The sequence below is a fragment of the Dermacentor andersoni genome, chromosome 3 (genome assembly GCF_023375885.2).
Source record: "Dermacentor andersoni chromosome 3, qqDerAnde1_hic_scaffold, whole genome shotgun sequence".
NCBI classification, from domain to species: domain Eukaryota; kingdom Metazoa; phylum Arthropoda; class Arachnida; order Ixodida; family Ixodidae; genus Dermacentor; species Dermacentor andersoni.
The window spans coordinates 97,921,222-97,948,619 of record NC_092816.1 but is presented as its reverse complement, the minus strand read 5'-3'; the positions used below and the strand labels follow the sequence as shown (position 1 = coordinate 97,948,619).

At 48.4% G+C, this 27,398-nt stretch overlaps 1 protein-coding gene across 1 annotated transcript in view; it reads left to right on the top strand.

Annotated features, from left to right (window-relative positions):
• Nucleotides 1-844: 844 nt before the first annotated feature.
• LOC126541853 (calcium/calmodulin-dependent protein kinase kinase 1) overlaps nt 845-27,398 on the top strand; it is a 253,171-nt gene continuing 226,617 nt past the window's right edge. Inside the window, exon 1 of the mRNA XM_050188798.3 lies at nt 845-1,578. Coding sequence (XP_050044755.1) covers nt 1,515-1,578 — 64 coding nt within the window. The 5' untranslated portion in view covers nt 845-1,514. The remainder of the gene's footprint in view (nt 1,579-27,398) is intronic.

Sequence of the window (27,398 nt, the reverse complement as noted above, 5' to 3'; positions counted from 1 at the left end):
ACATTAAGCAGTACTACGAAGTTGCACATTACCATAAACACGTAACCTCTGGTTTCCGGTTTTCATAATTTTCGGTTTCAGTCATAGGGTACGCTGGGTCCCCTGCACGATATGCTTTGAACATTTCAAGGAGGATATATTATATCAATCACAAAATAAAACTTACTCAGTCACAAAAAGGATATTACCTAATATAGTAAGCGCACTGGTAAGATAAGTTCTCGTTTTCAAACGATGAAATTTATGTAAATTCGTGGTTTTGTTCACGTGCCCTACTAGGCACTGTCAGAAAATACAGGTTGTCGCCGTCGACACTATCACTTTTACTCACACCGGCACGTACATGCTAACGTATTTCAGCCCTTTTATGCGCAAGTCGGAAAAAAATGCATCCTAGTGAAATCAAAAAGGCGCCACACCCCGAACGGAAGCCACTTGTTACCCCTGGAGCGAGGGCCAACAGCCCGACGAGCACGCTACTTCCACGGGAAAACTAGGCCGAAGTGCATTGATTTTTTCTGCAACCTAAGCACCATTGCCGTGTTCCCAACTATCGAGCACTTCCCTATCGCACTTTTTCAAGTGACCCGCTATCGTTCCGAATGGGGGACACAACAAGAAGGCACACAGGAGGTGCGACGTGCCCGTGCCTTTCGCGCCCTAACCTGTTACGACTTTCCCCCACCCGCACTCCAGAGGGAACGCCGAACGGGTGGTTGCGGGGCAACGGGAAAACCACACTTCGGCCCCGTCGTCTCGCGCGCACCCATTGGCCCGCCACGGCGGAGAGAAAGTGCACACGGAGGAGAGAGAGAGAGAAAGAGAGACGGCTCACGTGATCAAAACGGAACCACGCGCTCTTCGCCGGGAGTTTCATCCGTATTGGTGAACACAGAACGTGCGGCTCGGGCGGGCCGCGCGCGCGCCGCCTGTCAGCTCCTGGCGTTGTCTGGACGCTCGCCACGCTCTTGTTGACGGTGGGTTGCTGTGACGCCGCGCCGCTTCTGCTTCGGTCGGCGCGGTCGACTCGCCCACCGACGTTTGGCACGCCGAAGCCCGGCTTTTGACTAATAGCCGCTGCGAGAACAGCACACCCTGCAAAAGCAAGAATTGCGCGCTCTCCTCGCCGGTGGCGCTGGCGCGAGTTGCAGACGGTGGCCGCGGCGAGATATCCCTCTTCGTCGGCTGCTGCTGGCGCTGACTCACCACCAGTGCTTGTTGCTCGCAGCGGTAGCACCGGAGGAGGCGAAGTGCAAGGCGGATAATAGGGCCCGATGTCAAGTTTGTTGTGAGCATCGTCAACAACACTGTCTTCGCTTTTTTAGCTCGTTTCTTTATTTGCGTGCGCTGTTCCATGCCAAGCAAACCGTGGCCCCGCCAGCAGCGCGGCAGGGCTCCTGTGCTATCGACTCGAATGACCGTGTTACTGGGGCACGTGAGAGGGCTCACTTGTTGGGGTGGCGAGTCCTCGGTGTCCCGTGGCGGCGGCCCACGCGCTGGGCGTGGAAAACGCGATGACTCTGGAGTCTGAACCGGCCGCGCCCACCACGGGGATGGCAACGTCAGCGGAGAGCACGGGTGAGTTTGTCACGTGGTGCATTCCCACAGATGGCGTTGGAGTCTCCGTAACTGACAGAAAATCATCCCGAAGGTGACAGGAGCTTGGGCAACTCCTCCGTCCGGTAAAACAAACAGATGCGGTGATACTCTTCAAAGTTTCCGCACTCTTACTTTGTCTACAAGGTGGCCGCGGCGAAGTGAAGTTGTGGTGAAAGTAACCTGTTTTACTGCCGATAGTCCGAAGAGTGGAACGTGATGCGAGCCGCCTGATCTTATATAGTGAAATATTTCGCCACGTACTTTTCATCTTGGTTGCTAAGCTTCGCGGAAGAATACTCATGTTGTTGTTTTTTTTTTTTTTTTTTTTTTAGCGTAGAGTGTTCAGAGTGAACGTTGAGGTGCTAAATTGCAACGAAACGCGCATTCGTCATTCTTATCACAGATGGTTTCGACAATAGCAGGGTTTTCTGAACCACCGCCTCTTGTATAGTCACATTGTTTTATGACATGCAGTTAGCCAAGTTGCCCCCACGCTTCTAAACGACAGTGATCGGACCATGTTTCAAGCACGATTCCCTCATTGGCGCCAATATCAGCGTACAGTATATGCTACCGTTTCTGGCGTGTACCAAGGGCTGTGTCCGCACGATGCGTTTGCTCTACGAGTCGCTCAAATGTTGGCCAGTGGTTTAGCTTGCGTAATTCGTTTCGGGCCCGTAACCCTTTGTCGACGAATGGAGCGCAGCCGCCACAGAATGGATGAGGCAGCATTATTGACGAGAGGAGCTGCGCACTGTTTCCAATAGGAGCCGATTATCGTTTCGTCGTCTATCTGTAGGTTCTCCGTTCTGTAGCACGATTTTTTTTAATATTATGATTTGCAGGCACGCCCGAATGTTGCGCACTCGCGAACTTACGTGTCTTTTCCAGGGAGATCACGCATTGAACCACACGTAAAAAACAAATTATGTACAACAATCGCAAGGTCTTCCCATCTGCGGTCAATGATGAGGCCACTAAGCGTAGTTATTATCACTTCCAATTTATTCCTTTTACTGCCTCTATGACGCAGGAGATGTACGTGCTAGTTGCGTGTAGCTAGCAGTGATATCGACTAATAAATGCTTAACGCTCCGACGTTTCGCTTCGGCTACGAGAGACGCAGTATTGGAGGACTCCGGGTTATCCTTAGTGGAAATCTCAGTCTTTCACGTGCGCCTTAAATTCGAAGCAAACAATTAAATTGAAATTCTGCATATTGCACACACGTTACGGCACTTGTCTCCACGGCCGTTTAATTTAACGTCCTACGGGCTCAACCGCAAAATGCCGTAGCCGCTAAGCTACTCTGGCTGGTGTGCAGATAACGGGCAGCGAAGCAATTCAACAAAGCTTTAAATTACACTGGCGCAAATTATTTCTTGCTTTTCGCATTTGCGGAACAGATTTCGCCACGGACGTTTCCGTCACCAGACCGATATGGGAGGTCTATGAATGACATATTATTCAGGTTTTTCCTTGTCTCGTCATGTAATCACTCGAGTGGCCAAACAAACTTGGGTGCGATCGGAACGTGCGCAAAAAAAAACATATCGATCCGTATTATTCAACGTGCTTGCAAAACGAAGGGACACCCACCCGTGAGCAAAAATATACTGGCCGTAGGGTCGCCGAAGGAACTGAATTTCTTCGTAATTAACAAACATGAGATGGAATTAACCAGTACGCTGAAAAATTCGCAATGCCAAGTTTGGACTGCATCCCTCCATTTCAGGTTGCGTTCACAGGCAGAGGGAAAAAAACGGCTTTATTGCCCAAGCGGTGGTCCGTATACTTTTGTTCACGGGTGTACACGCATGGCGTGGCGAGTGTGAAATAACACTCTGATACAAGCAGCACAAACGCTTAAAAAGGAAGAATCGGAAGTATAATTGTGTTTAACTGCAAAATATTCTGAGTTTTGTAATGAACTATGTTTTGCTGATTGCATTTAAAATAAAAAGAATACGCGGAACGTGCGGTGTGCCATCCAGTTCAGCGTTTACTTGGCGAGGTACCATCGTCCGGTAAATGCACAAGTAGAAGGGATGACTTGAAAGGCTCTCGGTATATTGCTCAACGCCTTTTCACAATTTCATTGCTACTATGTCGCAACTGGTCTATCAATCGTATCGGCGGCGCTGCTCCCGAATGATTGAAAGCACTCTCGGGGCTTTCGAAGTCGACGGAAGCCACGCGCAAGTCAACGCGGCCCTCTCAAGCCATTCGGCAATCTCCTTTGCGGCGAATTCCTCGACTCTGAGTTGAATGCGCTGTTCCTATGGAACCGTTCGTTTCGTGCTAAAAGCCTTACACGAGGACACACACACACACACACATATATATATATATATATATATATATATATATATATATATATATATATATATATATTCTTTTGCACCAACTGACGCCGTCCCCCATTGTATGCAGTAAAAGAGCGCTGTGAGGCACACGATGACGCTCCTCTCCGAGCTATATAGGCCACTTGTATATCATACCAACAAAAAGAAACGTCACCAACTGTACAGAAATGCACGAAAAATAAGAACATATCTGCACAAAGTTACTCTTATCTCCGGCATGCCGTGGAGGGGCGTAACGCATAAAGTAACATATAAAGTAGCGCTTCCTATCGCGACACAAACGTGCTCGACGTCGTCGCTTTCGTGGGAATCCAATAACGCGAGCCAAATCAAGCGCACACGTGTCCTCTATGGCTGATGGAGAAAGAAGGTGATCCGGAGTAGGCGATGCTCCCCTCTTTTTGCATCATTATTCTTATATACGAGATGTAGAGGGAAAATTCGCACGGGCGTTCTTGTCAGGCGCAAAGTAGGTGGGTGACTGCGCAGTTGCGCTTTATGCCGACATTCCCGGCTCTACGCGCAAGTGAAAAGCCGGGCTTCGCAAGCTGCGCGAAGAAGGCGAGTTTGCTTGGCTTCTCTGTTCTCTCTCTATCTCTCGTTCCAACCCCCCCTCCCCCCTTGGCGCACGCCTACCGCATTTGCTATTCCTTTTGCTTTCGTCCAACGGGAAGGAATTCATTATGGCTTCGCCGTCCAGAGCTAGCAAACGAAAACACCGAGCTAAGGTGGCAGGAGTCCCTACGTCGCGTCGGCTCAAGGGCTTTGGCGCTCTTGGCGCTCCTGCGGAAAAGGTCACCCGTTTCTAAACGCAACCGTTGCGGCTCTGAAATGGCAGAGGAATGCGAAAACGACTCGTGTTGTTAGATGCTTTCGCAAGTTAGAGAAGTCCATGAGGTTAGGTTTAGTCCAAAGCCCTTGGCTACATAGGACACACGTCACATAGTTGGGGACCTCATTGCACAAAGCATTTAGGTAGCCGGTATATACGTTTATACCTCCGCGTACATAACACTCACGCAAACATTAGTAACGTGTCGAGGGCTCATCATCATCATCATCATCAGCCTAGTTACGCCCACTGCAGGGCAAAGGCCTCTCCCATACTTCTCCAACTGCCCCGGTCATGTACTAATTGTGGCCATGTTGTCCCTGCAAACGCCTTAATGTCATCTGCCCACCTAACTTTCTGCCGCCCCCTGCTACGCTTCCCTTCTCTTGGAATCCAGTCCGTAGCTCTTAGTGACCATCGGTTATCTTCCCTCCTCATTACATGTCCGGCCCATGCCCATTTCTTTTTCTTGATTTCAACTAAGATGTCGTTTACCCGCGTTTGTTGCCTCACCCAATCTGCTCTTTTCTTATCCCTTAACGTTACACCCATCATTCTTCTTTCCATAGCTCGTTGCGTCGTTCTCAATTTCAGCAGAACCCTTTTCGTAAGCCTCCAGGTTTCTGCCCCATATGTGAGTACTGGTAACACACAGCTGTTGTACACTTTCCTTTTGAGGGATAGTGGCAACCTACTGTTCATGATTTGAGAATGCCTGCCAAACGCACCCCAACCCATTCTTATTCTTCTGGTTATTTCAGTCTCATGATCCGGATCCGTAGTGTTGTAATCGCACCGCTGGCACGAGTTGTTGGGGTCTCGGTGCTGACGCCCGTTATTGCCAATGGGTCGCAAGCCCCAAGGGTAGCGTTGGCCTGGCGGCCTGGGGCACTGGAAGCATCCGAAGGTCCCGGCAAAGCATGAGAAGACTGGTAACAGAACAACTTGTTTATTCTAACATAGCAAAAGAGCGGCCGGTCAGTTCGACCGAAGTGGAGAGACGGGAGAGCACGTAACTCAACAGTACAAATCGGAGCCCTCTCTCCTGGCGTCCGGGGGCAGCTGCTCTTATACCCTCGGCGTCGCGGTCCAAAAGGGAAGGAGGGAAGGTCACGGGATGAAGGTCACGGGACGGCGCAGCAGGAGCCCACGACGGCGCGAGCGGTTGAGCCGAGAGACCTGCTGAACCGAGTGTAGTGACGCATCGCCAACCGCCCACACGACGGCGCGAACGGTTGAGCCGAGAGACCTCCAGGCTCCTCATTCGGGGAACTCCGCTCCCCGGCTGCCGCGCTTTGACAAGCGAGGGCACACACACACACACGCACACACGAAGACACGTGGCACTGAAACACGCCTGGACACGCTTGGCGGGCAGGCGTTGCGGCGGCGTCGGACGGGCCAAAATGTCCGCCGCTTTGAACAAAGCCCCGGCGTCCGTTGCATCCGCGCCGGCATTACCACGCGTTGTAGGCGAAACGTAACAGACCGCCCCGCCGGGGGAAGGAGATCCCGAAGGTCAGGGGACTGCATCCGCTGTCCGGAGGGATGTCGCTCGATGATGCTCATAACCGAAGTTGGGCGTCCTTGGGCGTTTCTTGAGCGCAGCGCACAGAGAAGGCCTCGTTCTCACGTTCAGGTGCACACAGGACACTGCAAAGTGACTTCGGGAGAGTTGACATTTTTGTTCTCGTTTCCGGCAAGCGTTAGAACCACGCCAAAAGTCAACCGCTCAGTCAGCAAGCACGGCACAACCCTCACTAAGCCCTGCCAGGCTCTTTCCCCTTTTTTACTGCTGCCTAGTTCCTTACAGTAGTTTAGCAGCACTCAGAACGCGTCCACAAATCGGAAAAATTGCACTAAAAAGCACATCATCACTTTGAAACACTTACACAAAAGCAATAGGTTAAAAATAATCCTGCCTCAGGAAGAAAAACATCAGTAACAAGCAATTTTGAGGCTGATTCCCACGTTAGGGGCTTCGACTTAAGCCATCGGCGTTACCGTTGAGACTCCCCTTTTTGTAACGCACCTCAAAGGAATATTGTTGCAAAGCGAGGCTCCAGCGCAGGAGGCGGCCATTTTTGGGAGAGATGGTCTGCAGCCATTGGAGAGGGCAGTGATCCGTTTCAATGATAAACCTCGAGCCAGCTAGGTAACATGACAATTTCTGAACGGCCCACACGATACACGCACACTCTTTCTCGGTGGCGCTATACGCCTGCTCACGACTCGTCAGCTTACGACTAGCATACAGGACGGGGTGTTCTACTTCTCCATTTTCCCGTTGGCACAGTACAACGCCCATGCCTCGCTCACTAGCATCACACTGAACAACGAACCCTTTTGTGCAGTCGGGCGATCGTAGCACAGGCTGGCTTGTTAGGGCGCTCTTTAGGGCGCTAAAAGCTCTTTCCTTTGTCTCATCCCAGACGACTGTTTGCGGCTCTGTCTTTCTTAGAGCATCCGTCAAGGGAGCCGCGATATCAGAGTACCTGGGGATGTACCTCTGATAGTAGCCGGCTACACCTAAGAACGACCGAATATCGGTCTTCGTGCGCGGTTGCGGGAAGTCTCGCACAGCGGCCACCTTTATTTCAGAGGGGCGGCGACGACCCCGACCAATCACGTGTCCGAGGTAGACAACCTCGGCCTGTGCTAACTGGCACTTGGGAGCCTTGACTGTCAAGCCCGCATCGCGCAGGCGGGTTAGCACTGCCCGCAAGTGCGCCATATGCTCAGGCCAGGATGCGGAGAATATCGCTACGTCGTCTAGATACGGTAAAGCGAATTCTTGCTGTCCCCGCAACACTTTATCCATGAGGCTTGAAAAGCAGTATGGCGCGTTCTTCAAACCAAAACTCAAAACTTTAGGACGGAATGTCCCCATTGGTGAAATGAACGCCGCATACCTACTAGCCTCTTCTGTAAGTGGAACCTGCCAATAACCCCTGACAAGATCTAGGGTGGAAATAAACTGAGCGCTACTCACTCTCTCAAGGCGCTCCTCGATGTTAGGGATCGGATAAATTTGATCCTTAGTGATGGAATTAAGCCTGCGGTAGTCGACGCAAGGACGAGGTTCCTTGCCCGGTACCTCAACTAAAATCAAAGGGGAGGTATAATCACTCTCACCCGCTTCAATAACACCGAGCTGTAGCATTTTCTTTACCTCAGCCTCCATAATATCGCTCTGGCGGGGTGACACCCGGTACGCCTTGGATCGTACTGGCTCTGGGGAGGTAAGTTCTATGTCATGAGTAAGGACAGAAGTCCTACCAGGCCTCTCAGAGAACAGACCTTGAAACTCTTGTAAGAGCTGGTGTAGTTCGGTTTTCTGCTCAGGCGACAGCGATGCTTTACTTATTAAGTCACTAATGACTTGATCGGTGTCTTTCCTGTTCGTCACTGAGCCTAGTCCCGGAAGCTCGACCGGAAGCTCTTCGGGCACGTTTACCATCATGCACACCACTGCTTCCCGTTGCTTATAGGGTTTGAGCAGATTACAGTGGTAAACTTGCTGTGCTTTCCGCTTTCCTGGCAGACTCACCACGTAGTTAACGTCCGACAGTTTTTGAACAATCCGTGCGGGGCCCTCCCACTGCACGTCGAGTTTGTTCTTTAGCGATGTGCGCAATATCATGACCTCATCGCCCACCTCAAAACGACGGGCCCTGGCTGTCCGATCATAATAAACCTTGGCCCTCTGCTGGGCCTCTGCCATTGCTTCACCTGACAACTCCTGTGCCCTTCTTAAGCGTTCGAGGAGCTTAAGCACGTACTCTACCACGACTGGGTCGTCGCCCCTGCCTTCCCATGATTCTCGAAGCATGCGAAGCGGAGATCGCAGCGAGCGACCGTACACCAGCTCAGCTGGCGAGAACCCCGTAGCCGCATGCGGCGCGGTTCTTAAAGCAAACATCACTCCAGGCAGACACAGCTCCCAGTCAGTTTGATGTTCAAAACACAATGCTCTCAACACGCGCTTCATGACGGAGTGGAGCTTCTCAACGGAATTCGACTGGGGGTGGTGCACTGAGCTGTGTAACAGCCTTACCCCGCACCTTTCGAGAAAGGCTGTCGTCAAAGCGCTAGTAAACACTGTACCCTGATCTGACTGGATTTCTGCAGGAAAACCAACTCGCGCAAATATGGACAGTAGTGCATTGACTATCTCAACTGAGCTGAGTTCTTTAAGCGGCACTGCTTCAGGGAACTTTGTCGCTGGGCAGATCACAGTCAAAATGTGTCGGTACCCCGTGGCTGTTACCGGCAGAGGTCCCACTGTATCAATAACGAGCCGTCTAAAAGGCTCCGTAATGATAGGTACCAACTTCAACGGCGCCCTCGATTTGTCCCCTGGCTTGCCCACCCGCTGACAGGTGTCGCATGTCTTCACAAAGTGGTCTCCGTCCCGAAAACACCCTGGCCAATAGTACTCCTGCAAGAGACGGTCCTTAGTTTTCTTAACTCCTAGGTGTCCGGACCACGAACCCCCATGCGACAAGCGCAACAGATCCTGACGATAGCATTGAGGCACGATCAGCTGATCGAACTCCACTCCTCTGCGGTCTAGATACTTCCGGTACAGGACCCCACCTCTTTCCACAAAGCGAGCATTTTTCTTGGCGATACCTTCCTTGATAATGCAGCGTATGTTTTCTAGGCTGCCATCCTTCTTTTGCTCGGCTATCAAAGCCGACCGGCTGACTTTTAGCAACCTGTTAAGTCCGTCTGACGTAGGCGCGATGAGCAAATCTGGAGACAGCTCTTCTAACTTTCCCGTGTCGGGAATTTCCTCTCCAGTATCTGCTGCCTTTAACGCTACAGGCTCAATTTTATTCAGTTCGGGCGTGCTCTGAATACCGGCTTGCTGCGCCTCTGACCCTTTTTCATCGTTCAACAACGTCGGCCCCGCAACTACCGCCTTTGCAGCGAGCTCCCGAACCTTCGATCTGGTTAAGGCCTGAACGCTAGCCTCCCCAAACAAAAGCCCCTTCTCGCGCAGGAGGTGATCGGACCTGTTCGAAAATAGGTACGGGTACTGGGGGGGCAGCATAGATGACACTGCGGCCTCCGTCTCAAGTGCTCCGAAAGGTCCTTCAATAAGCACTTTTGCTACCGGCAGACACACGCTATGAGCTTCCACTGCTTGCTTGATCCATGCGCACTCGCCCGTGAACATATCGGGTTCTACGTAAGAGGGGTGAACTACATCCATTGTAGCTGCGGAATCGCGAAGCACTCGGCACTCTTTCCCGTTCACGAGGAGGTCTCGCATGTAAGGCTCGAGAAGCTTCATGTTCTCGTCAGTGCTGCATATAGACAAAAACACGACTTGTGTTTTTGTTTCTGGACACTGCGCCGAAAAGTGACCCGGCTTCTGGCACGTATAACAAACGCGCGCTTGCCTCATCTCGAACCGCTTTCTGCGTTCGGCTTCGGTTGCCGCCGTCTCCTTACGTTCGGTCGGACTGCTTTCACTCGCATCCGCACTACGTGTGTCCCCCTTTGCTCTCATGGGCGTGAACTTTGGCCTCTCAAACTTGGAGCCAAATTCACCCTTTTGACCGTCTTTAGCTCCACGAGCCCGACGCGTCACAAACTCCTCGGCTAACTCAGCGGCTCTAGCCACCGTACTAACGTCTGGCCTATCCAAGACCCAGTACCGCACGTTCTCAGGTAACCGACTATAAAACTGTTCTAGCCCGAAACACTGCAGAACTTTCTCGTGGTCACCAAACGCTTTCTCTTCTTTGAGCCACTCCTGCATGTTTGACATAAGCCTGTACGCAAACTCTGTATATGACTCACTTCTGCCTTTCTCGTTTTCCCGAAACTTCCGACGGAACGCCTCCGCTGACAGCCGGTACTTTTTTAGCAGACTCGATTTCACTTTGTCGAAATCCTCTGCCTCCTCTCTCTCTAAGCGAGCGACTACGTCGGCCGCCTCGCCGGGTAGCAAAGTGAGCAAGCGCTGTGGCCACGTTTCCCGAGAGAACCCCTGCTTCTCGCACGCTCGCTCAAAGTTAACCAGGAACAAACCAATGTCCTCTCCAAGCTTAAACGGCCGCATCAGGTCAGTCATTTTGAACAATACTCGTTCTCCTGCACCGTGTGCCTGACTTCCATTACGAGCGCGTTCCATCTCTAACTCGATACGCTTCATTTCCAAAGCGTGTTGACGGTCGCGCTCTTCTTTTTCTTTCTCTTTTTGTTCTTTAAGTTCGCGCTCATCTTTCTCTTTCTGTTCTTTTCGTTCACGCTCATCTTTCTCTTTCTGTTCTTTAAGTTCACGCTCCTGTCTTTTTGCCGTCTCCCTCTCCTCAATGGTCTCAAGGCATTCCGACAGCTCGTCATCCTCAGCTTCTAACTCAAGAATAGCCCTTAGCAGTTCTGGTTTTCTGAGTTTGTCTGAGACATCCAGACCCAACTCTCTCGCAAGCTCCAACAATTTCGGTTTGCGCAACGACTTCAAATCCATGGCTGCTCTGAATGCTGCTTTCTCTACTGCCTACTATTGCCTTGCCGCAAACTAACCCGGCAGCAACGACAACCACAATTACCAGCTCTGTTTCTAACACTAACAAAAGCCTGGCAAAACTCAGAAGAAGAAAGTCCCGCACTCACCAAACCTCGCAGCCAAGAATTCAGCGCAGTCGTTCCGCTGCAGGCAACCAGTCATCACACAGGGCTCGTTGCACTGCTCCCGGATGGTCGTTGAGCTGCTCAGCATACAGTCAACCGCATCTCTTCGCTGCTGGCCTCCGTTGTCGCGATCCCACCGCTGCCACCAGATGTTGTAATCGCACCGCTGGCACGAGTTGTTGGGGTCTCGGTGCTGACGCCCGTTATTGCCAATGGGTCGCAAGCCCCAAGGGTAGCGTTGGCCTGGCGGCCTGGGGCACTGGAAGCATCCGAAGGTCCCGGCAAAGCATGAGAAGACTGGTAACAGAACAACTTGTTTATTCTAACATAGCAAAAGAGCGGCCGGTCAGTTCGACCGAAGTGGAGAGACGGGAGAGCACGTAACTCAACAGTACAAATCGGAGCCCTCTCTCCTGGCGTCCGGGGGCAGCTGCTGTTATACCCTCGGCGTCGCGGTCCAAAAGGGAAGGAGGGAAGGTCACGGGATGAAGGTCACGGGACGGCGCAGCAGGAGCCCACGACGGCGCGAGCGGTTGAGCCGAGAGACCTGCTGAACCGAGTGTAGTGACGCATCGCCAACCGCCCACACGACGGCGCGAACGGTTGAGCCGAGAGACCTCCAGGCTCCTCATTCGGGGAACTCCGCTCCCCGGCTGCCGCGCTTTGACAAGCGAGGGCACACACACACACACGCACACACGAAGACACGTGGCACTGAAACACGCCTGGACACGCTTGGCGGGCAGGCGTTGCGGCGGCGTCGGACGGGCCAAAATGTCCGCCGCTTTGAACAAAGCCCCGGCGTCCGTTGCATCCGCGCCGGCATTACCACGCGTTGTAGGCGAAACGTAACAGTAGTCACTACCTGCCCTAAGTAGATGTATTCCCTTACGACTTCCAGTGTTTCGCTACCTATCGTAAACTGCTGTTCTCTTCCGAGACTGTTAAACAGTACTTTAGTTTTCTGCAGATTAATTTTCAGACCCACCCTTCTGCTTTGTCTCTCCAGGTCAGTGAGCATGCATTGCAATTGGTCTCCTGAGTTACTAAGCAAGGCAATATCATCAGCGAATCGCAAGTTGCTAAGGTATTCTCCATCAACTTTTATCCCCAATTCTTCCCACTCCAGGCCTCTGAATACCTCCTGTAAACATGCTGTGAATAGCATTGGAGATATCGTATCTCCCTGTCTGACGCCTTTCTTTATAGGGATTTTGTTGCTTTCTTTGTGGAGGACTACGGTGGCTGTGGAGCCGCTATAGATATCTTCCAGTATTTTTACATATGGCTCATCTACACCCTGATTCCGTAATGCCTCCATGACTGCTGAGGTTTCGACTGAATCAAACGCTTTCTCGTAATCAATGAAAGCTATATATAAGGGTTGGTTATATTCTGCACATTTCTCTATCACTTGATTGATAGTGTGAATATGGTCTATTGTTGAGTAGCCTTTACGGAATCCTGCCTGGTCCTTTGGTTGACAGAAGTCTAAGGTGTTCCTGATTCTATTTGCGATTACCTTAGTAAATACTTTGTAGGCAACGGACAGTAAGCTGATCGGTCTATAATTTTTCAAGTCTTTGGCGTCCCCTTTCTTATGGATTAGGATTATGTTAGCGTTCTTCCAAGATTCCGGTACGCTCGAGGTTATGAGGCATTGCGTATACAGGGTGGCCAGTTTCTCTAGAACAATCTGACCACCATCCTTCAACAAATCTGCTGTTACCTGATCCTCCCCAGCTGCCTTCCCCCTTTGCATAGCTCCTAAGGCTTTCTTTACTTCTTCTGGCGTTACCTGTGGGATTTCGAATTCCTCTAGGCTATTCTCTCTTCCACTATCGTCGTGGGTGCCACTGGTACTGTATAAATCTCTATAGAACTCCTCAGCCACTTGAACTATCTCGTCCATATTAGTAACGATATTGCCGGCTTTGTCTCTTAACGCACACATCTGATTCTTGCCTATTCCTAGTTTCTTCTTCACTGTTTTTAGGCTTCCTCCTTTCCTGAGAGCCTGTTCGATTCTATCCATATTATAGTTCCTGATGTCCGCTGTCTTACGCTTGTTGATTAACTTAGAAAGTTCTGCCAGTTCTATTCTAGCTGTAGGATTAGAGGCTTTCATACATTGGCGTTTCTTGATCAGATCTTTCGTCTCCTGCGATAGCTTACTGGTTTCCTGTCTAACGGCGTTACCACCGACTTCTATTGCGCACTCCTTGATGATGCCCATGAGATTGTCGTTCATTGCTTCAACACTAAGGTCCTCTTCCTGAGTTAAAGCCGAATACCTGTTCTGTAGTTTGATCCGGAATTCCTCTAGTTTCCCTCTTACCGCTAACTCATTGATTGGCTTCTTGTGTACCAGTTTCTTTCGTTCCCTCCTCAAGTCTAGGCTAATTCGAGTTCTTACCATCCTGTGGTCACTGCAGCGTACCTTGCCGAGCACGTCTACATCTTGAATGATGCCAGGGTTCGCGCAGAGTATGAAGTCGATTTCATTTCTAGTCTCACCATTCGGGCTCCTCCACGTCCACTTTCGGCTAACCCGCTTGCGGAAAAAGGTATTCATTATACGCATATTATTCTGTTCTGCAAACTCTACTAATAATTCTCCTCTGCTATTCCTAGAGCCTATGCCATATTCCCCCACTGACTTGTCTCCAGCCTGCTTCTTGCCTACCCTGGCATTGAAGTCGCCCATCAGTATAGTGTATTTTGTTTTGACTTTACCCATCGCCGATTCTACGTCTTCATAAAAGCTTTCGACTTCCTGGTCATCATGACTAGATGTAGGAGCGTAGACCTGTACAACCTTCATTTTGCACCTCTTATTAAGTTTCACAACAAGACATGCCACCCTCTCGTTAATGCTATAGAATTCCTGTATGTTACCAGCTATTTCCTTATTAATCAGGAATCCGACTCCTAGTTCTCGTCTCTCCGCTAAGCCCCGGTAACACAGTACATGCCCGCTTTTTAGCACTGTATATGCTTCTTTTGTCCTCCTAACCTCACTGAGTCATATTATATCCCATTTACTACCCTCTAATTCCTCCAATAACACTGCTAGACTCGCCTCACTAGATAGCGTTCTAACGTTAAACGTTGCCAGGTTCAGATTCCAATGGCGGCCTGTCCGGAGCCAGGTATTCTTAGCACCCTCTGCAGCGTCACAGATCTGACCGCCGCCGTGGTCAGTTGCTTCGCTGCTGCTGGGGACTGAGGGCCGGGGTTCGATTGTTGTATTCATATAGGAGGTTGTGGCCAAGTACTGCACCAGGGTGGCCAATCCTGCTCTGGTGAGAGAGTGCGTTACCGGTTCTGGTCACCGGGATCAAGCCGCACTCCAGGCCTGTTTGTGCAATTTTCTCAACACACGGTTTTTTTTTTTTTTTTGTATTTTCCGGTGGAGAATAGCGCGGCACCGGGATTTGAATCACGGTCCTCTTGCACTGGAGACGGATACTCTACCGTCCCCGTAGGAGTTAAATTAAAAATTAATTTATGGGGTTTTACGTGACAAAACCACTTTCTGATTATGCACGCCGTAGTGGAGGACTCCGAAAATTTCGACCACCTGGGGTTCTTTAACGTGCACTTAATTCTAAGTACACGGGTGTTTTCGCATTTCGCCCCCATCGAAATGCGGCCGCCGTGGTCGGGATCCGATCCCGCGACCTCGTGCTCAGCAGTCTAACACCATAACCACTGAGCAACCACGGCGGGTCCCGCAGGAGTTGTACGCCTCATTTAACCTAATGTGGTGCCCTACTTGGTCAGTCAAGGTGGACCAATCTGAGCTCGGTTATACCGCATGGATGGCACTCGGCTAGAGAACCTCGTATTTATGACCTGCACATGTGAGGCCTTACATATTTGAAGATATATATCTATTTTTTTTTTTTTTTTAGGAGGGTTCCCGTACAGTGATAAAATAAAGGAAAAGACTTTAAAAGAAAGAAAAAAAGAAAGAAAAAGGGGCGGAAAAAAAAAAAAAAAACGGAACATAACAGGTGATTTGAACTCGTGACCCTTCGATGTTGCCCGGAAAGATAGCTCAGTCGGTTGGTTCGTCAGGCCCCAGGCTACTTTCAAGCGCCACAGCTCCTCCTCCGAGCTTCACACTTACGTGGAAAGAGACTCATGTTGTCCGCGATAGTCGGTTTTCGAAAAAAAAAAAAAAGGAAACGGCCCAGAGGGCTATACTACGAGAGCTATGACTGATAGTTTTCTATATATATATATATATATTCATCTCATCTATGGGATCGCATTCGCGCGCTGTTTCTTTGTCTCTGCGTGTAGTACAGTTAAGAGAGCCAGTTTAAGGGCGGAGAAGAAGAAAGAAGAGAAAAGCAAAAACTGCAGCGCCGTGGTTTTAAAGCGCACCCGTGGTAGAGAAACGGAATGCGATATAAGCGTGCGTAGCCATGATACACACACGACAAACTGCCTTAAAATATTTAGACTTGAGGGAAAGCTTCGTTAGCAAACGATAGCACGGCAATCAGCACTCGAATATAATTTTAACCCTAATACTAATTGTAAATATTCATCTCATCTATGGGATCTAATGCGCGCGCTGTTGCTTTGTCTCTGCGTGTAGTAGTTGAGAGAGCCAGTTTAAGGGCGGAGAAGAAGAAAGAAAAGAAAAGCAAAAACTGCAGCGCCGTGGTTTTAAAGCGCAGCCGTGGTAGAGAAACGGAATGCCATATAAGCGTGCGTAGCCACGATACGCACACGACAAACTGCCTTAAAATATTTAGACTTGAGGGAAAGCTTCGTTAGCAAACGATAGCACGGCAATCAGCACTCGAATATAATTTTAACCCTAATACTAATTGTAAATATTCATCTCATCTATGGGATCTAATGCGCGCGCTGTTGCTTTGTCTCTGCGTGTAGTAGTTGAGAGAGCCAGTTTAAGGGCAGAGTAGTTGGAAGGCATACTTTCTAGGAAAAATGGCCGCTCAAGGAGAAGAGCGAACTCGAGCGGCTTTAGAGGCTAGGAAAACTGCCTTAAAATATTTAGACTTGAGGGAAAGCTTCGTTAACAAACTATAACACGGCAATCAGCACTCGAATACGACGAGAGAAATTACTGAGACGTGGAAAATTCCCTTGAAAAAAATCTGGTTTGCTAGACAAATGCTCGTATGTACTGAACCTCTTAAAAGATGAGGGGTGAAATATGCGCTCACCGAGAGGGCATCTTCAGCGCGAGACATCCACAAGGCACCTTACAGAGATGTGGAGAGCTTCGCGGCCGGAACGAAGCATCCCTTCTCCGCCGGCCAAGAGGGGGAAACGTGCTTTCCGATCGCTCAAGGTTGCGCGGACAACGCATAGCTCTAGCGTCTAGGAAAAGCTTAACCAGGTGCGATGGCGGCATGCATAGCGTGGGAAGCTAGCCGCCAGAATAACTATACCAAGGACTGCTGCTGATGAGGGCGAAGTACCTTCGTGTAATTATAATAACCCTAATAGGACTACTTTCGAAAAAAAAAAAAAGGAGAGATATTAGAGGGAAGACAATTACCTTCTTTCAGGTTGCGGCAGGTTACGGCCACGTGGGCAAAACGTTTGCTATTGAACAAAATGCTTCGCATGAACGACCTCACTGGTTGCATAGAGATGCAAACCGAGGTAAATTCTGTTTTTCAGCAGTTTTGTGGAGCTTCTGAAACTATGTGCGACTACGGTGACACTTTAACCTACGTTTAACCTTACCCTAAAAAGTTCCAACAGTCACTGTAAAGCCGTCAAGTTGCTTAACGTGAAAGAAAAAAAACATCAACAGAAATGAGAAGAGCCGCTCGTAATGAAACGCTTCTTTATACTTCATAAACAAGGTGCTTTACAAACAAGAAGCAGTTCACAAACAAAGTGCTGACGCAGGCTCACAGTAAAATTTAACCAAACTTAAAACTTTGCCTAATCCTAGGCTTCAATCCAGTAGAGCCGAATGAAAGTATCTTTAACCTTAACAAGTTGGCACTTCCCTCTTTTTGGAGCTAGAACTTGAAACTAAAAGCTCGTAACTGTGCTGTACTTTTGATGAGTGGATGCGGCTTGTCCAGCTACTTACGCTAAACCGAAGTTGCGCGTTCACAAATGTTTCATGCACTCAGTGAATCCCCCAGTGTAGGCAGTTTCTCCTCTTAGGCGACGAGCGTGCAGTGAAGTCACCTTCTTGCTTTCTGTTCTCTTCGGTTGTACATGGTCTACTGTGGAGAAGAGATTGCGGTGGAAATTACTGCTCTGCGAGAGTTTGCCGCCGTTCAACGAATATTCCAGCTTTCCGACAGGCAAACAGGCTTGCACAGGCCATAGCGGAGTAAGTTCTCGGATCTGCGTCATTCCGAACATCTTTGTCAGCTAGTGTTAACCCAATGTGAAAAGCATACAATATCGCGCATGGTGGATCTTTTCAACAAATCTCTTGCTTCCGCGTTGCTGTTTGCATGCGTCTAACTGTAGGCTACACCTGTATTAAGGCACTGCACCCCAGAACACTACTAACACGTTTTTTTCCGCGAAGTTGCAGGCGAACAAACGCCGAAGCTAGGCACCATAATAACACTACTGTAAATTGCTGTAAGAATCACGCGATAACGGAAAGGGTTGCGCTGAGCACACCTGAAGTAGGCAGAACTCAACAAAGCTTCTTTTTTTCGTTTTACGTCGATATCAATGATCTTCTCTGAGCATGGTAATGCTCGTGGACATTGTACAATGCTCGAACAAGCATATTATCTGTACACATTGCATTATTGCGCGGTTCCACGGAAACTGTGATACACGATGGTCGATGCAATTGTCATCGAGATTACGAGCATTAAGCGAACACATGAATAGAAGATAGGATCAAAGAGGAACTGTCCTGGTAGGTTGTTGCAGGAAAAAAAGATGTGACGCAGTCAATTTTTTTAATCACATGATGTATGGATGGATGGAAAAACTTTATTTTCGTCAGAACGCATGTGCGGACGATTCCGTGCTAGATGGCCATCAGTTCATGGCTGACGGCGACCTGGGTGGCCCACTCCACGGCCCTGGTCTGGACGACCGGGTCTGAGCTGGCCAACACGGCCTCCCACTGCTCGAGAGAAGGATCACGCATAATATCCGCCGGTGGCGGCGCTATGCTACAGCTCCATAATATGTGGTCATAGGTGGCCAGTTCCTGGCACCATTTGCATTGCGGCTGAACGTCCGGGTAGATTTTGTTTAACACGTATGGGTTACTGAAAGATCTCGTCTGCAATCTTCGCCAGACGCTTTCCTGCGCCTTCACCAATTGCTTGTCCGGTGGAGGGTAAATTCTCCGCTCAAGTTTGTAATGGTTAGTAATGTCGTGAAAGGACACCAGCCCATCTCTCGTGGACCTCCCTGGAACGTCCGGCTCACCTGCTCGGCTGACGAAACCTCGAGCATTCATGTGAGCCGCCTCGTTCCCAGGGTTCCCAGAGTGGGCCGGTACCCAGACAATTTCCACCTCCGTAGTCCCTCGCCCCGTGGCCCGATTTAGTAATCCTGCCGTTGTGACAGAGATTCTGCCCCTCGCCAAATTTCGGATGGCTGTTTTAGAGTCGCTGAAAACCAGGTCAGCTTCAGTATTACCTATAGCTAGCGCTATCGCCGCCTCCTCTGCAGTTTCTGAGGAGCGGGTTTTGACTGATCCAGAGGTGACTAAGCGTCCCCGCCCGTCCACCACCGCAACTGCAAATGCGTCCTTGTTCTTATACTCGGCGACATCTACGTAGACTGCCCCGTTGTACTTCCCGTACTTAGCATGTAAAGCTCTGGCTCTTGCCTTCCTACGGTTCTCGTGATGTATCGGATGCATATTTTTAGGTAAAGGTTTTATGTACAAGCCCTTGTGCATTTCTCGCTTCACCTGAATTTTCATGTCCCCAGCAGGAGGATCAACTCCAATGCCAATCCCTTCCAATATATCCCTCCCTACTTTCGTTTTGGAAAGTCTACTGAGTTGCATCGCCAAGTGTGCCTCCCGCAGTTCTTCCAAGGTGTTGTGCACCCCTAATCCCAGCAGCCTTTCGGTAGAAGTATTGTTAGGCAACCCAAGGGCCGCCTTATACGCCTGTCTAATCATAGCCTCCACCTTGCCTTTCTCCGTCGCGTCCATCTTCATATAAGGCGTCGCATACACTATTCTACTGAGCACAAACGCCTGTACCAGCTTACACAAGTCTTGTTCCTTGACGCCTTGTTTACGATTGGCGATTCTCCTGATAAGTCTCACGGTAGCATTGACAGTATTTTTGAGCCTTTCCAAGGCCTCCCTATTCTTCCTGTTAGTCTGCAGATACAGCCCCAGGATCCTGATCGTTTGGACCTCAGCGACCGGTGCACCCCCCACTTTCACCTTCAGCGGTGGTGGCGGGACATAGTGCCTCGCATGTATCCCTCTTGGTTTATGTCTAAGCACAAAAAGCTCGGACTTGGGCTGAGAGCACGAGAGTCCTGCCTCCCCCGCTAGCTCCTATACAATATCCACTGCCTGTTGTAAAGTTTCCTCCAATTGTGCGTCGCTTCCCCTTGTTACCCATAGAGTAATGTCATCCGCATAAAATGTATGTTTAAGTCCCGATATCATTGCCAGCCTGGGTGGTATCTTGATCAAGGCGAGATTAAACAAGAACGGCGATAAAACCGACCCTTGTGGTGTCCCCCTGCCTCCCAACGGGAAAGGATCCGATTTAAATTCTCCGACTACAATCTCCGCAGTCCTATCCTCCACAAATGATCTGATGTATCGGAAGGTTCTACCCCCCGGTCCTATGTCCGATAGGTTCCTTAATATTGCCTCATGGGTGACATTGTCAAAGGCCTTTGTGAGGTCGAGCCCCAAGATAGCCTTGGTGCCCGTGCCGTACCCAGGATCAACCACGTCCTTTTTGAGCTGTATCATGACGTCCTGCGTTGATAAATTAGCCCTGAAGCCAATCATCGTTTTAGGTATCAACTCCTTGTCCTCCACATAGCCCTGAAGCCTGTTGAGGACCACATGCTCCATCAATTTGGCCAAGCAGGACGTCAGCGAGATGGGTCGAAGATTCTCAATACAGATCTTTTTCCCTGGTTTAGGAATAAATGTAATCCTAGCATGCTTCCACTCTGCCGGGATCTCCCCGGCCGCCCAATATTTGTTCATCAAGTCCGTGAGCGCCCTCACTGACTTGAAATAAACGGCGAGGCGGGCCGTTTCTTGCCGGATTACTCGGGAGAGGAAAACTTCGAATTAGATGCGGACTTTACGGTGGCGGAGGTGGAGTTTGCAATGGGGCAGCTTCGTACTACGTCGGCAGCGGGTCCGGACGGGGTTACTAATAAAATGCTGAGGAACCTGGATCACATGATGAAATTTGTGAGGTTGGCACAGATCCGTAGCACCGGCTGGTCCTCATCACTAAGCAACGAAATATGTATAAAAAATCGTGAGCCTTTCCACTCTGCGAAAGTGGTTTACCAGTGAAACTATTTAGCATACGACACGGAGGTAGCAGATAATATTGAACTATGGTACGAACTCATTTACTGTCTTGATCGGTTGTCGTCGTGACGAAAGATGCGCACACTTATTTATTGTCTTGATCGGTGTTCATTATTTCACTCGCAACGGTAATCATATCTTTTGGTAATGTCAAATCGATGCACGTACGCCGCTGGGTGGTCAGTTGGGCCGGAGCGGTGTGACATCGCAGGAGGTATGTCTGCAACACGGAACGCTAAACCGCTCCCTTTTCGGTGCCGACTCATCCACATTGAAATCACCGACAACGGCAACAGGGGTAGTGTTATCGCAGCTAATTCAAGCAAAGGGAGTAGTCATGAACCTTACGGGACTATGAGTAATTGCATTTTTTGCGTGCTCACGGCCGTATGAGCCATTGATTACGGGCATATGAGCCACTGATGATGACAGTTTTCCACATGCTCTTCTGTATGCTGTATGCTTGATTATAAAGAATTTATGCGCTGTTCGCTTCACTTTGCTGAGTGCATGTCGCCTCTGCCTTACGGGGCTATGAGCCATTGCATTTTTTGCTAGCTTACGGAAGCGTGAATGCTTACGGGGGTATGAGCCAATAATGATGATAGTTTTGTTCACTGCGAACAAAAATGCACGGAACCTCAGCCATACACAGCGTCGCTGCAAAACATTTGTCACACAATGTGTCGCAGGTGTATCACAAAACACAGACATCAGCACAAGCACGAACGTGCAGGATCCCGCATAAGATAAACACGTGCACAGTTACATATGCAAGCACAACTACATCAAATTGGCATAGAACACATACAAAAACACGGTTTTGCAGACGACCGTGCAAAACGTAATTGCACATGCGTAACATAAGTTATAAGACAACCTAGCAAGCTTAGATTTACATCACACATATCTTTTAGAGGACACTAAAATTGGTATCTTCTAAGAATGTCCCTCAAGTGCTTTTTTAGAAGGTACCAATATCTTGCGGCGGAGTCTATTTTTCTCAGGACCATCTTCGCGCCCTACCACAGAAAAGCAAACTAAACAAAAAAACATAAGATTCATTGCAGCGTTTCTTTTGCCTCCTTTCATGCAGATGTTTTTGCATATCCACTGTCACAATTTCACCTATTCCGTTTTTTTAATGGTTACTACGCAATTATCCCGATCCGCCAAAATGGCCAGCTTGCATAACGTTTATGAATGCATGTAATACGGTGCACCAGCACAGAAGCGTCAGGTTACACGGAACAGAATGCTCCTAAGCGCCTCAGCCAGCGATGTACTTTGCAATTGCCATGCCACGATCGAGTGAATTGGCGAACGGCACACTAGGTTAAGCGCAAGCGCCACTTGCTACTACTATTATCCGTGAGGGATGCTGCGAAACGGCAAACTCTTTCACCCTCGCACTCGAAGAAACGCAATCGCTGAATGAACCATCTCTCCACCATCGGTAGCTCTTTAGACCGTAGCCTTGCCCCTCTAGATTAACATTTATCTTTGCACTATAGGTTATCCTTAGCCTTAACATATACACTTCATTACCGTTACATATACCCTACCTCTATACTGAATGACTCGAAAGTGAGGCTGTATTCTAAACGCCACGATGTCATTCTCAAGGCTGGGGAATTTCGCCTTGTTCTGTGTCACTTCAGTACGTCGTTTCAAATGACGAGTGATCGCTTATTGCGTACTTCGATCAGCACTGCGCAGGGCGAAGCTTCCTGTCACTCTTTGCACTTTCTATCGATATTCGCTGCGTCATATCTTAATGCGAACAATAAGGTGGGGAAACAAACGTCGGCGGCTACACGCTCAGTCCTGTCGGTCTTATTCAACGGGCGACTGTGCGAAAGCTGGCGTAAGACGTACTCGTCGGCCACAGGCGAATATTTATGAGGCGGGCAGGTCGTCGACGTCAAAATGAATAACGAGATCCGCTTTGTCGTGCAACGTTGGTGGATAACGCCTATTCATGAGGCGCCTTGTATCCTCCCTCGTCCCCAGGAACCTCATTGTGGGTCTTTGTTCAGGTTCTTTTGTTTCGTTTCTACTGGCCCTTGTACTGAGGACGTTGCCCCGTCTTTCACAGAAGAGATGAGGGAACGACCGGGTAACAATGTGCTTTATATTTTTTCTTTGTATCTTTTTTTTCTTCCCTAGACCCTAAAGCTACCGTATTCAGGGTGTTTCTTTGTAACAGACGAACAAGTAGTATACCCGAAGCCCCTAAGTTCCATAGAAAAACACGAATCTCTCGTGTCTCATCTGAAATGTAGGCTCCTATTTCTAGTTGCACAATAATTAAATTATGAGAATGAACGTTGGCCGTCCATTTGACTAGTCGCATGTGTGCGCGTGACACTTACTGTACCATAGATATTTACCCACGTGCAGTTTCAGGCCCGGAAATCAGCTATCGAGGTCAATACACCTTATTCAATTTCTCAATCCCGTGAACAATGTCACCTTGCGGGGCTCGAATCCTCCAGCATTATACAAAGGTATCATTTTGAGTTTTCCGGAATGTTTAAGAATGGCCTGTTGCAGATAACATAATTATAGCCCTTGAGCTGCATTACTCAGGGAGGCGGACATCGTTCGCACGAGAAATCGAAGCACATCTTCAACTAAATAAAATAATTCACTAATTGCCTCCATAATTAATTAATTTGCGATACATACTGCAACTTAATCGTAGCCAATGTGTTTTCAAGACGTACACATTCAAAATCGATTTCCGAAATCGCGCAGGCTCGCAGATATGCGCCATCAAACTCGCCGTATAAACGTACTGTTGTTCACAAAACGCTATTTTATGCATTGAAGCCCAAAAGTAACTGGAACACCCATGCATTTCGTCTCACACTTCCAGAAGGATTATCTAGAAACTGGTGCCATCATGGAGATTCATTTCAAGTGGATGCGTCTTGCAAAACTCGCTGGATACAATGTGTGAATTTCAATATGTGCCGTAAAGTCATTCACCAAGAATTTAATTGGTGAATGTTTGATAATAAATTGAACATGTGTTCCCATTTTACGTAGTAGTAAATGTCTGCATCTTCGAATAATCCCGCTCAACGACAAAAATTATTCTAACTGCCACAGACGATTTTTAAAAATTCCGGGAAACTCAAAGGTGATCACTCCGTATAACGCAAGAGTACGAAGCTGTACAAAAAGAAAATCGTTCTACCTGCATGTGCGGTAATGCCTCGTTAAAATAACGAAGCTATCTAATGCTACACTTGCGTCGAGTTCGTTAGCACCGATATACTAACTGTGAAAATATATTTGCTATAGAAGCACTATTGTGGGCAGGTGTACTCAAAAGCGTGATAGTGACGGATCAGCGAGGCTCTGTCCGTGCGTTCCTTTTGGTTTGCGCTTTCATTACTTGCCACTGCCCGCTCGCGTGACTGTCCCCTCTTTCGTGGGCTAGTTTTATGTGGACATTGCATTTGTGTCTTTCTGTCCGTTTGCGCTTTCATCCCTTTGTCACTTTATCTTTTTTTTGTTCTTGTTGTTGAATAAGGCAGTTATCCCGCGCTTACTCCAACTGGTGCTTCACGTACAGAAATCTGGGCATCGCACGGGAGATTCCTTGCAACATGCTCCGAAGGAAGCGACTGAAAAACGTTTTCCGAGGAGTTTTCAGTCGTAAGACGAGTCGTACAATGCGCAATCACGTGATTCAGAGTACGGAGGTACATGTTCCATTCCCCACAACAAGAAAGGCTGGTCTTTTTCATGTGAGCGCAGTGCAGGTACACCCGCAGGTAAAAAAAAAGAAGAAAAAAATACAAACTCTGTGTACGTCAGAGAGCTCCTGGACGAGGAATTCGCTACTGAAGCTACCCCTTCAGCGTTCCACAGAACAAGAATTGGTTCAGAATGTTGAACACTTGAGTTCATTCGACACATGATGAACTCGCGATTCGCAACCCTCTTGCTGCTGCGGAGTTTCGTAAGAACGTCAAATCATTACAACGAGCTTGTAGGGAGGTGGATACTTCAAGTTAGTAACCGTGCGCTTACGGAGGAACGCCTTGAATCGAGATTTCGATAACAAAGAGATAGATAGATAGATAGATAGATAGATAGATAGATAGATAGATAGATAGATAGATAGATAGATAGATAGATAGATAGATAGATAGATAGATAGATAGATAGATAGATAGATTGATAGATAGATAGATAGATAGATAGATAGATAGATAGATAGATAGATAGATAGATAGATAGATAGATAGATAGATAGATAGATAGATAGATAGATAGATAGATAGATAGATAGATAGATAGATAGATAGATAGATAGATAGATAGATAGATAGATAGATAGATAGATAGATAGATAGATAGATAGATAGATAGATAGGTTTATTTCTTAGTCATCCTTAGTCCGAGTCTTCGCTGTTTGAGTACAGCTGTGCCCTAGAATTCGGCATGTCCAGGAATTTCGCACATCGCGTATTCGGCTATCTGTCGAATTTCAGTGTTCTAGCGTCACCAAGCGGGCCGAATCTTCAAAAAATTGTATTTCAGAAAACCGGCCGAATTTCAACAACTTCAGTAACGTCTTTTCTGTGTTGTAGCTAAATTTTGGCCAGCATTAAAACACTGCTTTAACGCAGCCAGGAAGCTACGTATAAGTGCCGCAAACACGCATGTTATGTGAAAGGCGTACCCTCTCGACATGGCTAGCTCAAAGTTATTGAAATTCGGTCGGCATCTTCAAATATCGTTTCCGAAGGTGGCGCATACCCAGTATGGCTTGGGCATTGGGGTGCAGTTCGATAGATGACCGCAGGGGTTAGGTCCAACGTTCGTGGATACCAGTGCGGTGTCTTTGTCAGAACCAAACGACGTGTTTTATGTAGGCCACCAGCAATTGCCTTACAGCGTGGGAGGCAGTATGTGGTGCTTTCTTTATCGTTGCGACAACAGCTTTAGGGAAGCTAAAGCACTTACCCAATGTTTAGTGTTCATTGCTATTTCAACTAGCTCTGGGTAAAAAAGGTAATATTGTGAAGAAAAGCAAAGCACGCATTTTGAAGCGAGGGCAATTACTACGGATATCTTGCACACCAAGTTTGCTTTTACTGTACAGCAAACGGAAGCGTACGATCTGTTCGCTTTCAAAGTTTTGGCTCAGGTGATGCAGAATAATGTATGGTCTTTTATTGCCGAGACGAAAAAGAAAATACAGTTTCTGCATTGTTAGTGCGCTGTGGATATTCTTCCTTTCTTTCATAACCTGGTATCCAAGAAAGTGAAAGGGCCACATTGTGTTCGCTGAATGGTGGTGCCAGTGTCCGGCGGCTTTCACCGCCATTACGCCGTTAGGCGAAGCCGAAGAAGTGCGCGCCTTCGTTCTCAAATGAAAACATTCGCTCAACGTTCTCTCGTTCAAATTGTGTTTTGTTATTTATCCTTCAGGAAACATTGTTATTGGTGGGAGGAAACTTACTGCCCCAATTATTATGTCAATGGCAAAAATGTAGCTCTGCGCCAACAAAAAAACAAACAGCCACAAAATACGTTTCTAACAAAAAAACCAACGCCGTGTTACGTTTCGAAATTTCCCTATATTCATGTTCAATGTGCGCTCATCTGGCGCTATCTCTGAATTATTTATAGCTGCTTTCATAAATATTGCTCAGATACGCTCCCTGCTCGTCAACTTTTTAAAAGGAGCGCCTCTCTGCCATCCAAAAAGTTCAGATGGAACAGGCACTTGTGCTTTCGGCGGCGCTAACACTAAAGCGAAAAGCACTGGACCGTTAAAAGTAAGGGGTTTCTCGTGACAAGTTTGAAAGTTTCGAGAAGAAAACGAAAGAAACAATGCAATGTAAGTACAGGTAAGTGCGTATTATAAGAAATCCTCTAGCCGGCCATAGAAAAACAACAAGAACGCAGGCGCAAAACTTTCTAAACATCGTAATTGTCTGCTGGGTACCGGAGGAAAGAAAAAGAAAAGCTTGGAGAAAAAGAATGCAGGTGCCTCAGAAGCCCAGTTTCTCTCTGCCTTTGAACATTTATCGATCATCCCCCTTTATGTATAGGCGTCTCTCTCGAACGAACTGAAGCACCGAAAAGGTTAGGGAAAGTCAGGCCATGGTTGAGCCCACCGTTCCCTGTTAAAAGACGAAACAAAACAAACAAGAAAATCAGAAAATCAAGAGGGGGGGGGGGGGGGGGGGTGTCGCTTATCCATGCACGACAGCGGCAGCGAGCACCTGGTTTGTCGGCATTCGTGGCTCCCAAGTGCAATACGTTCCCCCTCTAAACCTCTCCGTTCAACCCACTTTTTTTCACAGTTTCCATTGCAGCTCTTACCTTTCCGATGCTCGTAGTGGCTCCCTTTGTAACCCTTTCTGGCTTTCCTATAATACATTCTACCTCTCTGCGGCTC